General features: G+C 38.9%; 1 protein-coding gene across 2 annotated transcripts in view; it reads left to right on the top strand.

The window, feature by feature from the left end:
- Positions 1 to 14,114, top strand: part of NOL10 (nucleolar protein 10) — a 44,947-nt gene that overhangs the window by 17,841 nt on the left and 12,992 nt on the right. For both annotated transcript variants that reach the window (XM_419950.8, XM_040698511.2), the window contains exon 13: positions 34 to 86. In XM_419950.8, the coding sequence (XP_419950.1) occupies positions 34 to 86 (53 nt within the window). The remainder of the gene's footprint in view (positions 1 to 33; positions 87 to 14,114) is intronic.

The following is a 14,114-nucleotide window of genomic DNA, read 5'->3' as shown; positions in this document are numbered from 1 at the left end:
TTAATATTTTTTAATGTGGAAATCTCTTTTTAGGAATGCTAATGACTGCCAATGAAGCCCCTAGAATGAATATCTACTATATGCCAGTAAGTAATACAAGTTGTTGCTGATACTGCTCTTGTAAATCTGTCAGTGGTTCGGTGCCATTCATATTTTCATGTCAGAAAATGATTTCTGCAAATTCATGTCTACATTCTTTGATTTCTCATGATAAAGTGCATTTAAGCTAACCCTAATTTATTCATATATTATGTTGAATTAATTATAAACAAAAAACCCACAACAAACAAACAAACAAGCAAGCAAACAAAACAGCTTGTAATTTGTCTTTTCCTACTGATTCCAAAACTGGCAAGTGGTGGTAGGAAAGTATGGTAAGTGTGGTAGAGCTTTGACCTGGAAAAAAAAGTCAAATGTTTTTGATAGCTAGTCAGAAGAGAATTTGGAAGTAGGGACTGTATAGCTTACTTTTGAGGTGATAGTTTTGCTCTGTTGAAAAATATTTTGTAAGCGTCTTCAGTTTATAGTACACAGCGACGTAGTCATGGCTGTAAATATTATTCTCTGTTCTGACAAGGACACATTATTGTGTGGTTTCATGTATGGTTGTTAGCAGTAGCTTCTGTTCAGTGCCCGGTGTGGAGCTCTGAAAATCGTAGAATGGCCAGGGTTGAAAAGGACCACGATGATCATTGAGTTTCAACCCTCCTGCTATGTGCAGGGTCACCAACCACCAGATCAGGCTGCCCAGAGTCACATCCAGCCTGGCCTTGAATGCCTCCAGGGCTGGGGCATCCGCAACCTCCTTGGGCAACCTGTTCCTCTTCTCTCAACCTCTTCTCTCAAAAGGCTCAACTGGAAACTACGTGTTTTCTTGCACTGGGTTGGTTTCAGGGAAGCTCAACAGCAGGTCTTTGGGCGTCTGCGAACTGCACCACATTTCACTCTAGTTTTGTTGTTGATTCTGCAGTACTGTCACTAGGGTGTTCTTGGCCTGGTAGATGAATCTAGGGTGTATGTACAAATGTTCCAGGTAGAAGGGCATACTGAGCTTAAAAATTATGTACGCTTCTTCATAAGTCACTTTCTTCACATTTTGGACAAACTATTAATCTTTACAGATCAATTTTAATTTTCTTTTTTTTCCAGCCCTTTAAGATCTTGATTCATAGATTCATTAGGTTAATTTTTCCATTATGGGACACACACTATATACACGTTATGTATACATGTGTAACCCCAATAGTATGCTCCCCTGAATTATTCTGTATACTGTTGTTCTGAGCTGTGTTGTCAGATTTTTGCATCTGAAGAAATACAGAATTTTATACATAAGGTTTTTTTGTGTTGTTTATGTCAGATTGTTTTGGGCGTGGTAAATAGTCCATTTCTTGAATTCTAACCACTTTATATTCTGGAGCCGTTCCATGCTTTAGGTAACAAGGGGCAGAGGGACAACAAATATTTTCTATTTTAGACCACATATTACCAGTAGGTAGATGTTGAACTTACTGTGGTTCCATTTATCTTCTCCTTTTAAGGTTTCGGGAGTAGATCTCCAAGCCTTTCTTACCTATCTGCCTTTTAATTAGTGGGTTGGAGACGGCAAACTCCTGCATTTTCAGAGTCTGTTCAGTTTTTAAAACTTAAATTGACTAGTTGCTGCATCTAAATAATTTGGATGGGAAAAAAAAAACACATTCTTTCTGTTGCTAAGGCTGGGGTTCAGCTTCTCTTTGAAAATTGTTCATTGAGATTTCTGTTTTGTCTTCCGGTGTGCATGATTGATGAACAGTTCCACTATAGCATGTTAGGGGTGCATATTCAGGCTTACCACTGAGCAAAGAAAAAGTTTCATTTCCTTGATTTGTCACTAGCAATGAATGTTGTTAGAATTTGTTCTAGGTAGTATTATTTTGATTCTTTGCGCAGACTATAAAAAAAAAAATGTTTTTCTCTTTCAAAAAATACCACTTTCATGGAATCCTCTCTGAATGTTCTATTTATGTTTCTGAAAACGAATATGGAGTTTTTAGCTAAGTATAAACACTCTGTATTAGAACTAAGATTATGCTCAACAGACATTAACTGCAAACATAAATACTGCCTAATATTGTCTAGTAATTTTTCAAGGTACAGGCTGTTCCAATGAAAATCAGCATTAAACCGTATTCCTTTTTCAGCATTCCGTGATTAAGTCCACCTGAACTTGTTTGAGTCACAACTTTTTACAGGTTTTAGGCTCGCAGTGACACATGAGCATACAAATGGATCCAAGATTGGTTCCCAAATGGTGAATCTAACGGATAAATGCAAATAAGAGGGGGTTTTGTGTTTTTTGTTCGTTTGTTTGTTTTTGTATGTGTATAAGAACACTTAAAACTTGTTTTGAGGGCTAACACCCAGGTTATATTTGCTTTTTGAATAGGGTAAACTTGTCCAGTTCATGTCTTCACGTTTGAAGGCTGGTGAAGATACCTTAAGCATTATTTTATTCAGCAATCTCTAGTTCACTGCAAGTGAATATTTTCAGATAGCATAAAACATGTGATATTCATTTTAGACAATGAAAGAGTTAAAGGTAGAAGAAATCGCTTTGATATAAAGGCAGAAGTTTCATACTCTGCTAACTTGCTGTCTGCCTTTTCACTGGCAAGAATGAAAGGGTGGGCACAAATCACAAATAGTGTGGTGCAATCGAAGGGTTACTTACCACTTCTCCTAAAAATTGAGTATGTAGCTCACAAAAGCTCCTTTTGTTGGCTGTTTTTATAATTATTTGTTTCATCTTTTTAAATGAAGAAAATGAAGAAAATATAAAATGGAGAAGTCATGTCAGCCTCAGGGCTCCAGGGCATTTGTTATTAAGAAAAACTCAATGTTATTAATGTGTTCATGTTCTGCTTTTATTCCTTGATCTCTGGGGCTCATTATTTGAGCTCAGCAATGCACACCTGTCCTTCGGTTTGTATGTCGTAGATTATTAAGGCATGTCTTCTACCTGTACTTGGAACACTGATTCATTTCCTTTGTACAGACAAAGATGAGTTTGGTTGTGTGCATCTTTGGAGCAAAGCTTGAGAGACCAAGTGATTTGCTGTTTTACCTGATCTCCTTTCATGGGAAAATTTCCTGTCTTTCCATAAAAACTAAGATTTACTGGTTTGGTTTTTGTTTGTTTGCTTTCAGAGAATAGCTTAATTTTCTATTTGTTTGTTTGCTTTGAGATAGTCATGAATAGAATTTAAGATGCATCCTCTCTTTTTGAGATGTTGACGAGAACGAAATTATAATTCTTCAATGTCACAGCAGAATAAATGCCTGAGGGAAAAACTACTGCTATGGAGGGCAGTTGTGTTTCAGAGCTCTTGGATGTACTTCTGTGTTTGATTGCCCCGGCCCTCACTGTCATGTAGTGCTTATTTGTGCTCATTACTCTTATTTGAGGATTTGGGGTTTTTTTAGTCTTTATTGGAGTAACTACAAGGGAGTACTGTGGATACTTAAAATCCTGAATTTTATGGTGCTGGGCTCTAGTTTACAAAATATGAAAAAAATCATTTCAGAAGAGGTGTGCAGAAGTCTTGCAGCACAGGAGCCTATCTGCATGGATGAATGCAGACAGACCTAGAATCCTGCCGTTGACTGGAGTTGGCCAGACAGCGTAGGACTGTGCCCAGCCTAATATACCCAGCCTCTCAGCAGGTTTTATTGGTGTGGGCACAGCGCTGTGCTAACATAACTGTATGACTTCTGAACTGGAGCTGGTTTGTGTCTGGCTAGCTTGGAGTACGGTCTGACTGAGCTCATGTCTGAATGAATTATCTGTCTACATGTGCCCGTTCTCTCCATTGTTAATGCCAAAGCTCAATTTCCATTGCAAAAAAAATGACTTGTCTCTTGAACTTCAGGGTTATGAAGGAGTTGACAACAGCTATCATAACATTGTCTGTAAGTGAAATGACGTGCTTCAGCTTTTACTGCAGGATTTTCAGCATGATAGGTATGACATTTGAGACTTGGAATGTCTGAGAGAACTGTATTTTTCTCAAAGAAAATAAAAAATCAGAGCAGTTGTTTCTTTTGTCTGCAAACTGTTAGTATAGGCAGGGAGCGATTTGGGTTTGCTAGAAAGAACAGACAGATTTGGTTTTAAATGGAGAGAAGATGCCCTGTGTAGGTACATGGTGCAGAGAGTGAGTAAAATCGCAGCTGAATCTGACCATTAAAATGAAATGTTTGTTTTATATAGGTAACATCTTGAGCACCTTTGCTTAGAGACTTTGTTTTTGTTTTATTTTGTTGGGCTTTAATGAAGGCAAGTGCCTCTGACTGGAATCGGGCCGTTTGCCAATAGTTTAATAGTTAACTTGCAGTTTATGCAAACACTTGGAACCCGCTTCTTGCCAGCTGGCTTCCTGGTACCTCGCTTTGATGTGTGCCTCGGGAAGACTGAAATGAGAGCTGTGTGTGCCTTGGGATACTTTTCAGACTACTGACTCAGAAACGTAAGTTGAGTCAATAGTGCAACCTGGTTCTGTCCAAAGAAGTGAAGGGAGGAAAAAGCTCAACTGGCATGTGTTGGTCCACTGGACTGGGATCTAAAATGAGCTGGATTCTCTTAAATTTAAGCTAAGCTGTCAGCTTCTATGACAAGTAAATGTTCTCTTTTCAAGTCCTACATATTAGCTTCTGGATGCTTTGGTTGGGAAGAAAGGAGCGCGCATGTTATTTATTTGGAATGTTTACTACTGCTTATATGAACACATCTCATCTTAGTGCAGATATTCCAAACCAGTCTTGTTTCCTTTGCTGGACTTGAAACTTTGGGCTACATAGACATACTGAAACTAAACTTGCTCTATTCATTAGGCTGCTAAAAGAAGAGAGAAATTAAGAGTTTAATTAATTGAGTGTAATATTCTGTGTTCTGGATGGTGGGTTTTTTTTTTTTTCTTTGTTTTGTTTTTGTTTTACTTGCCTGCAGTCTTGGCAGAAAACTCCCTGTTGAGGCTAGAAGCAATGTACTTTTGGTGTAGGGAAGGTATTAAGCTCTTTAAGAAGAAATAAATCCTGGAGCATCTCTGGCTTCTCTTCAGGTGGTTTTGGAAAATCATTTGATATCCCGGTGCTCTCCTAGTTCAAGGCTGTTGGAATTATAAAGTGGAAATGTTTCAAGGGCAAGTATGTCTTGCCTATTCAATGATTCAGTTTCTCCAAGAATATCTTCATTTTGGGTCTGGATTCTAATGCAATACCTTCTTTGGATGTATGTATCTTGTTATTGCTAAAAATATTTATTGACGGTCGGTCTTTTAAGAAAAAAGAAAAATAATTCTTAGTCTTAGGAGAACATGTTTTGGTTGGACTGTAGGTTTTCAAGTTAGCTGTCACTTTTGACTGAACTGAGTGAAGAGTTGTCAGTCTGGTGACAGTGCTAGTTCTGTACAAGGGGCTGTAATAATCAGAGATTTATTCTAAAGTTCTGTTGTTTCTCACTTAAAGGTGTCAGAGATTCTTCGTGTATGGCATGCTCCACGCATAACTCTATGTAATAGCCTTTCAGAACAGTCCCATCAATTTTTATCAGTCTAAGATTTTTTCTCTCTTTCTCTCTCTCTTTTTTTTTTTTTTTTTTTTTTTTTTTTTTTTTTTTTTGTGGTCTACTAACTGTTGTCCTTCCTCTCTTGGATCTTCCTATGGTGGGGATATGGTTAGAGGCTAACACCTCTCCACAGGTCATGCTGAGACCAGTGTTGTGTATCATTAGCCAGCATTCAAGTGGTTGTGGGTGCCATTTGGCGTTACGAGTCCCACCTTCTAACCTGATGTTTGGCTTCTGCATGGCAAAAGCTATAAATTAAATAGTACAACTCTTTGTATTTCACAGAATCATAGAATCATTAAGGTTGGAAAGACTGCTAAGATGATCTAGTCCAATCATCAACCCATCACCACCATACCACTAAACCATGTCACTCAGTTTGGCATCTACTCTTTTCTTGAACACCTCCAGGGATGGTGACTCCATCACCTCCCTGGGCATCCAGTTTCAATGTCTGACCACTCTTTCTGAGAATATTTTTTTCCTGATATTCAGCCTGAACCTCCCCTTGTGAGCTAAAAGCCATTAGATCTTGTTCCTTCATTAGTTACACAGGAAAAGAGGCCAACTCCTACCACACTACAGCCTCCTTTCGTGTAGTTGTAGTGACGGGCACCTTGACAGTAGTAGAAAAGATAGCAGTAGCCTGTGAGATTATGATTTCTTTTTAGGATGTCTTCATGTCTTCTGACTGGTATTATTAGGTCATCCTGAAATGCCTAAACTGGCTTCTTGAAGATGGTATGATGAGTCTGAATTGTTTTCAGAAGACAGTTGTTCATCTACGTCAGTGCAGCTGTTACCTCAAGACCTTTTTTGTAAGGTGGAAAGCAGCCATGGAACTGAATTGAGCCAAAAGATTTTTTTTCACTATCCAGAAAACGTTTCATTACCTGGGAATAAAACACTGTAAAACAAAAATGCAATAGTTATGACATAGAATGGGAAATGTTGGTCTTAACTGTAGTTTTGCTTATTTCAGGATCTGTGAAATGACTATAAAGCAGGGATGTTACAGAGTAGCATATTACAATCATGCTTTGGGATAGTGTTGAAAGAAAAAAACTTTCCATTAATAAAGAGACAGTTAAGTGCATCTTTGGCCTTTAAGATAACTCCGAGTTTTTGTATATCATTCTTCTAGAACAATTTTCCATTCAGAACATTTTAATCCTTTATACATAAAAGCGTGCAAACAGTATAACAAGAATGTCTGCTGAATGATATATTACCCATCTCACAGTATTAACAAGCTTAGGAAAAAAATTGTTTATCTTGATAAACAGAAATGTGAACTTCCTCTTTTTAACCTAAACACTATCAAACTGAAAAATAACACGCTAGGCTTATTCCCAACAAAGGATATCCTCTATTTCCCATGCACTGACTGGAAGAAGGTACTGCTTTTCACACATACACTGAAGAAAAACACTGATCTGTGATAATTGGGAAGCAATTTCTGATCTTCCTGTAAAATTTCTTGTAGACTGTGATGGTGCTGCTGATGTGGTAGTTTAACATCTGAAGCATGAGTCCTGCTTACTGCCATTATGAGTGATAGTATGATAGACAACATTTGTCCTCCTTTTTCTTTAATGAGCAGCACCATCTCGAGTAATTAAAAGATGTAATCGCTGAGAAGGAAGTTTTCTACTGTACTGTGATCTGTCAGCATGTGGGTTTTTAAGCTTTTTTTATCAGAAAAGACAAAGGACATGGTAATTCTCTGTATAACTTCAACTGAAGATTATACTGTATTTTTGAAAGTGGAGGATCTCCTAGCTTACCTGTATTGTCATCTGGCTGCATTACCAGTGAATCAGATGTGCTCAGTAATGATTTATTTACAAAAATAGTTTCAAAGTTGTAAGGATTTAAGGTTTCTATCATGCAAACCTGATAGATGAATAGAGCTAATCAAATGTATGAAAGCTAGCATTTGGAAATGTTTTGAAAGATATTTCCTACTCAGAGAAAATCATTTCCAAAGTTACATAGAAATTCTTACTGAAATTGTTCCCTGGAAAAAGTAGGTTGGTTTGTGTGAAGGTATCCTCATTATCTGTCTGGAGGAGCTGCACATTCCTAACAGGTAGCTGCTTTTCCTTTTCTGTACATTGTCTGGCAGAAGTGGTATAAACACCCAGACCAGTTTGCTGCCAGATTTGCAAAGAGCAATTAAACTTCCATGATAGGGAATTATCAGAAACTCACATACTCCTGGATTTCCAGTGGCTTGTCTGTTACATAAAGTAGTACAGCTGCACTTGCCACTACTTTTTTATCTGTAGCATTCCCCAAATGTCTGTAAAATGCAGGTCATGCTCTGAAATCCAGTACAGTCAGTTTGGTTTTCATGAACTTAAAGACAATTATGTTGTAAAATTACTTGCCATCTGGCTTGTATTACGTGACCCCAGTTTCCAGTCACAGAAGAGAGAGGCAAGTCACCGTGCAGGGTGACAGTTGGAAAGTTTCCCATTCCATCAGGAATCTTGCATTTCTAGCTTATTCGTAGTTCTTCGTGCTTGGTTGTAATGTAGGTTGCAATCAGCAGCATAAAATCAATATGAGTGATAGTTTTGAAGTTTCGCTCATTGTTGGCCCATGGCCTTAGTACTACTGACTGATGCTGTTATGTTTTGTGATGCACATCTTTGACCATGTTGAAACAGGCAGAACTTGCGTGGAAGTTCTTTCCTGATATCGTTGATATATCCAGGGCAATTATGAATTCTCTCACTTTCCTTATCTGTTTCCCTACCATCACAGCTGAAAATGAAAGGTGAGAGTGGTGGCGTGCTTGGAAAGTTTGGGGAGCTTTTAATTCATTTTCTGTGGTGGGAAAGTGCTTGAAGACAGTCATGTTTTCTAAAGGCTTTGGGAAGCCATTCCCTTTTCTTGAGCTTCGTTTGATTAGTTGACTTAAAAAGAAAGTAGTGGGTTCTTGCACTTCAAGTTTTTATTTATTTTCTGTCATCTAATCTTCACAGTTCTGTACATCTAGAGAGTTAAAAAAAAGAATAAGGAATTTGAGAAATAGAAAAGACCATATCAATACTGTCTAGGGTTTATCTTTTATGTATGTCAGCATGTCAGAACATGATAGGGACACTGATGAAAGCATTAGACTCTTTAGTTCTTAATGCCACTGGTGGTAATTGACTTGAGAAGTAGCACTTTTTCTTCCTGTCTTGTGAGAAAGAGGATTAGTCTACTGATTTTATTTAGTTGTGACAAGTAATGTTCTGTCTTTCCTGAAAAATTACTTGCTATTCCTATTTTGGTGGGCACTTCTTTCTCAACACTACAAGGACTAGGACCGTTGCCTTCTCCAGAAGGTGGTAGCTTCAATGAGAAGACAGTTCAGTGAGAGCAGGCCTGTGACTGATAAGCAACTGATATCTGCCAGCTTGGAGAGTCTGAGATTAGTAAGAAAACAATACACCATCTACAAAGCCAAACTGTTTAGGATTAGAGAAAGAAGTCGTTACTATCTGATAACTACCACAGAAGAAAGATTTTGTATATAATTTCTAGAAGAGGTGTGCAGGTTCCTGCAGCAGTTCTTCTTTAATACTATAAAGATCTTAAAAGCAACACTTCCTTTAACATGCTCTCTTAAGGAGCAAAACCTCCAAGTGCTCATTTGGCAGCCCCCGTAGCACGATGAAAGGTAGAAAAAGCAACCTTCCTCAGATTAATGAATCTGCCAAAAATGTGTGGATGTGCTGGAGTTAGAGTGAGAGAAAAAGCCAATTCATTGTATAGTTCATTGAAATTTATGAGTGTATGGGCTTAAAACCAAATGCAGTGCTGTTGTCAGAAACAAAGAGAGGAAAAAGACACATGCTTTTAAATCTCTTGGTCATAGCTGTGCTCCAGTGAGCTACTTGTTGGCCATGGAAGTTAGCTGCTGTAAAAGTATCAAATCTACTCCATATAATAATGTAAAGTGAATGAAAACATGAAAAATGAGAGCATATGGGTAATTCATTTGGAGTCCATTGTAAAAATCTATTTAATTTAGAGAATTAAAGAATTTTACTCATAAATTAAATGGGATTACTTATGAGATTGAAAGGGCACAACTGGAGTTAGTTGTAGAGTGTTCATGGGGAAAAAGTAGAGTAGAAAGGAATGGCAGGATGATATTGAAAATTGTGAATTGTTTGGAGGACATTGGTTGCTATGGGATAGGTACTGTATATGGAAACATAGGTAGAAACATAACAAGGTAACATCATCCCAGGGCTCTTCTCTACCACGGGTTCATTTCATGGCTTCCCTGAAGTATGTGGCCTGTGCATACCGAAACCCAAAGTGCAGAAATAAGAATGGAGAGATGGAGGTTATCACATGTACAAGCTAGAGATAGTACATCTGGTTTTGGGGAGTTACTGATTGTGGTTGGTGTAACCATGAAGGGTAACAGGGTATAGCAAGGTATTGCTTTTCCTCTTACCTTTTCAATGCCTATGATGGAAACTTTTCAAAATTATTACATATTGAGATCTGTCTAATGCTTAAAATTAGAGAACAAAACATTAAAAACAGTACTCTTAAAATGAATAGTAATTAATTACTCATGTAATTGCATTAATTAAACCTGGCTATGCAATTAGGGAGCTAATTACGTTGAAAACGCAATTGCACATTTCAATCACTGCCCACACCCTGGAGATTGCCCAGTTTCTTCTCCTTCCTTTATTAGACCTTCTCTAATCTCCCTCTCCTGTTGACTAGCATAATTGAAACTGAATGTGTGCACACGTAGATGTGCATTTGCTTTCTCCAGCCAATGGTTACAAATTAAAAATGATTATGGCATTTTATGAAGTGTGTGTGTGTATATATATCATATATGTATGTATGTGTCCCACAGGTAAGATATGTATGTGAAAGCATTGAGTCTTATGTATAAAGTGTATTTAATTTAGAAAAGAATTTTCTGTGTCAAACTGCTCGAAGGCATTTTTGGTTAATGAGAACAGTGCAGTGGAGGTCTTCCTTGGGTCACGGTGTCCCAGGCTGTTTTATCACAGGCAGTCAGATTGTATCATCTTGTCCATAAATATGTTACATTTCATCTTAAAATCAGTTGTTCGTTTCTTCCTATTATCTCCATGCGTTCTCTGATGCTCAGCTAAGTTGGCAGTGTTACCGTGATAGCTCTGCATGTATTTGTTCTTACTGCTTCACAAATCATCCCGGTGGCTTTTCACTATCCGTGTTACACTTTGCATTCGTGTATCCTGAACATGATTACCTGAAGCTTTACAAGAAGTCTCTGCTGAATTATCATCCCTGTCTTATCCTAATACAGTGGCGTTACGATTGTTCTATTGATCTGTGGTCAGATAGTGTCATTTTTGCCTATTCTGTTCTTTACATCTGGTAGTGATTGGCTGTAAGTGTCATCCAATTTGCAGCTTTGTAGTTTTCAGGGAGTTTGTCATTTGTACATTTCTCAGGCATTTTCCCACTCTATGTGGCAGTCACTGGTGAAAACATTCAACAGCTTCACTTGTAACCTCCTTTCTGTGCAGTAATTAGCATAAACTGTTTCTCATTAGCCAGTCCGTATCCTGCCTCACAGTTATTAAAATTATCATCTAACTGGTAATTCTGCACAATACACTGTGCCCAGAAATGTGCCAAGGGTCCTAAAGATCTGCTATTTGTGTTGTAATTGACATTATTCGAATGGAATGGCAGTGAGTGCTGTCACTGCTGTTGAATATTTTTGCTGCCTCATAAAGGTCATACGGGCTGACTTCAGTGTCCATAAAGGATGGATGAACAATTTGAAGGTTTTTGAAAGGAGGTTTTGCTTTTACATTGTGTCATGGAAGAACAGGGATTTATTTTTGTATTTACTTGTAACTTTCTAATTTTGTGTGTTCCTATGGGTATGGCATGATAGAGCATCACAGTGCTAGTGTCTGTGGAGCTGTATAGTGCTGCCCTGTAGAGCTGAGGCAGCTCGTGCTCCTGCTTTGCAGAGGCTCTGGCAGCACTGAAGTGTTTTGTTGAATGATGTCCACATGCACACTGTTAGTTTTCCAGGGGGAATTTAGGCAGTTTAGACTTGACAAATTCAATTCAATTATTTAAAATCGGACCTCTGCTTCTTATAAAGGCGTTTGCATGTTTTTGATTGTTAAAATACATGAATAAAAGTTGGGAGGAGTGTCTGATATTTGACTCAATGTATTTCTGACATCTCATATCTGATAGCTAAAGAGTTAATCACTGTCTTCTATGAATTATGCCTGGGATTCACTGTTTAATGTCTTCAAAAATAGATTTTGGAACCTGTTCTGACCACCTGAGGAAAGCCCAGCTGTTGAGTTGACTTCTGTGGATTTGGTCCCTTAAATGGTAGCGTTGTTTGAGTTGGATGGGACCCTTAAAGGGCATCTAGTCCAACTCCCCTGCAATGATCAGGGACACCTACAGCTTCATCAGGTGCTCAGAGCCCCATCCAGCCTGACCTTGGGTGTCTCCAGCGATGGGGCAGCCACCATCTCTCTCGGCAACCTGTGCCACTGCCTCACCACCCTTATTGTAAAAAACTTACTTCTTATATCCGGTGTAAATCTCCCCTGCTTTAGTTTGAAACCATTTCCCTTGTCCTATCACAACCGATCCTTCTAAAGAATCTGTCCCCTTCTCATAGCTTCCCTGCAGAAACTGAAAGGCTGCTCTCGGGTCTCCCTGGACCCTTCTCTTCTCCAGGCTGAACAGTCCCAGCTCTCTCAGCCTGTCTTTGTAGGAGAGGTGTTCCATCCCTTAGATCATTTTTGTGGCCCTCCTCTGGATGCACTCTAACAGGTCCATGTCTCTCCTGTACTGAGGATTTCACATCTGAACGCAGTACTCCAGGTGAGGCCTCACCAGCCCAGAGTAGAGGGGCAGGACCACCTCCCTCAACCTGCTGGCAGGTCTTCAAGCGGATTCTTGTGTGCACACACATTGGTTTGTGCATTCAAAGCTGATTAATTTAAATCTCATGACATCTGACTGTAGAAGTTGCTGAGCATCCTGGGCTGCTTTTAAGTTGACTGAATTCCATGTTTAAAATGAGTTAGGATTAGACTGGTTCTTTCGGTGTCAAATTGTCACGTGGCATTTAAAAGTGTGCAAGTGCTGTCTGGTGCTCCAGACTGAAGATAAGGAACATCTGTTGTGGACTAAGAATAGCACCTAAATATCCTCATGTCCATTAATTGCAGGGAAGATACAGAATGATGTTCAAGAATTGGGCATGGCCCTAAGTACAGTACAGTGCTGCGCAGAGCCGCACCATGCAAGGTGCATGGTGGTACAGGATGGCTGAATTGTCTTGTAAAATAGAACTGTGTTCTCTGAAGTTATTTTATAATATTTTCAAAATGTTTGTCAACTTGCTTTTATCTTCTTGCTTGTGAGCAGTTTGGCCTTGCCCTGGGAACAGCTTGTAAACTCAGATGTTGTCATACTTTGTTTTCTGTGTTTACACAGGAAAAAAAAAAGACATTCTAATGTATACTAATGAAAATTTGGCATTAGATGCCATGGTACTAATAATATTAGTTAAAAGCTTGTATCTATGCTTCATGTGGTTTTGTATAGCACATCAAAGGCAAGTCACCTGTAGTACCCGTGTTGAATGAAGACTGCAGTGGGAAGTCTCTGTGGTCAGCGTGCCCAGCTCTGTGTCTCCTGCTCAGGAGAAGGGGTGCCGTGTGGCCTTGCCCCAGCAACAGAGGATTCCCAGGCCTTGATCACATCTTGTTTGGAATCCTTTCAGTAGGAAGGAGGGAAAGCAGGAAGCAGTCTGCCTGTGTCGCTGCCAGCTGGCTCAGCCCACAGCCTGGGCTGCTCTGTTAATAGGCAAAAGTAGTTTCAGAGAAAGTCTTCTTCACTTTCACTGGAAATCAGTTTCAAGAAATGGTAATTCTGCTGAAAATGGAATAATAATGAACATAGCAAAAATATTGTTTTGATCGCTGTTGGTGATGATGTCTGGTTTTCCTAGCCTAAGAAACATTTGAGCAAAAGCCAGGTTTAGATGTGCACTTGTTTAATAATGATTTTCCCATTAGCTATATGTAACTCCTCTGATACTCACAGAGAAACCTATCTGATATTCCATAAAACTGTAAAGATGAGGCTGTGGAGCCCAGCTTTTCCACGTGTCCTGCTGCATGGATGGAAACCAGTGACCTGGTACAGGGGGAAAGTTGCATTCCTGAATCCTACCTTAATGTAACCTGGATCCCATAGTGTGCGCAGCTACACTGCTGTGGTTTTATTTTATTTATTTACTATTTCCCCCTAAAACTTACACTCCTGCAAAATACTGTACTGCATGCTTTGACATTCCAGCTTTGACTGGTGCTGTTCCAATACGGAGTGCAACTATAGCTAAAGAGCAAATTCCACTATTCCACTAATTCCACTATTTCTGAAACTTCTGCTTTAGTTCTTCTTTTAAGGATTTACAGCAGTCAAGATCACATCT

The sequence above is a fragment of the Gallus gallus genome, chromosome 3 (genome assembly GCF_016699485.2).
Source record: "Gallus gallus isolate bGalGal1 chromosome 3, bGalGal1.mat.broiler.GRCg7b, whole genome shotgun sequence".
NCBI lineage: Eukaryota > Metazoa > Chordata > Aves > Galliformes > Phasianidae > Gallus > Gallus gallus.
The sequence above is the reverse complement of the archived record's forward strand: the minus strand, read 5'-3'. Positions and strand labels throughout refer to the sequence as shown.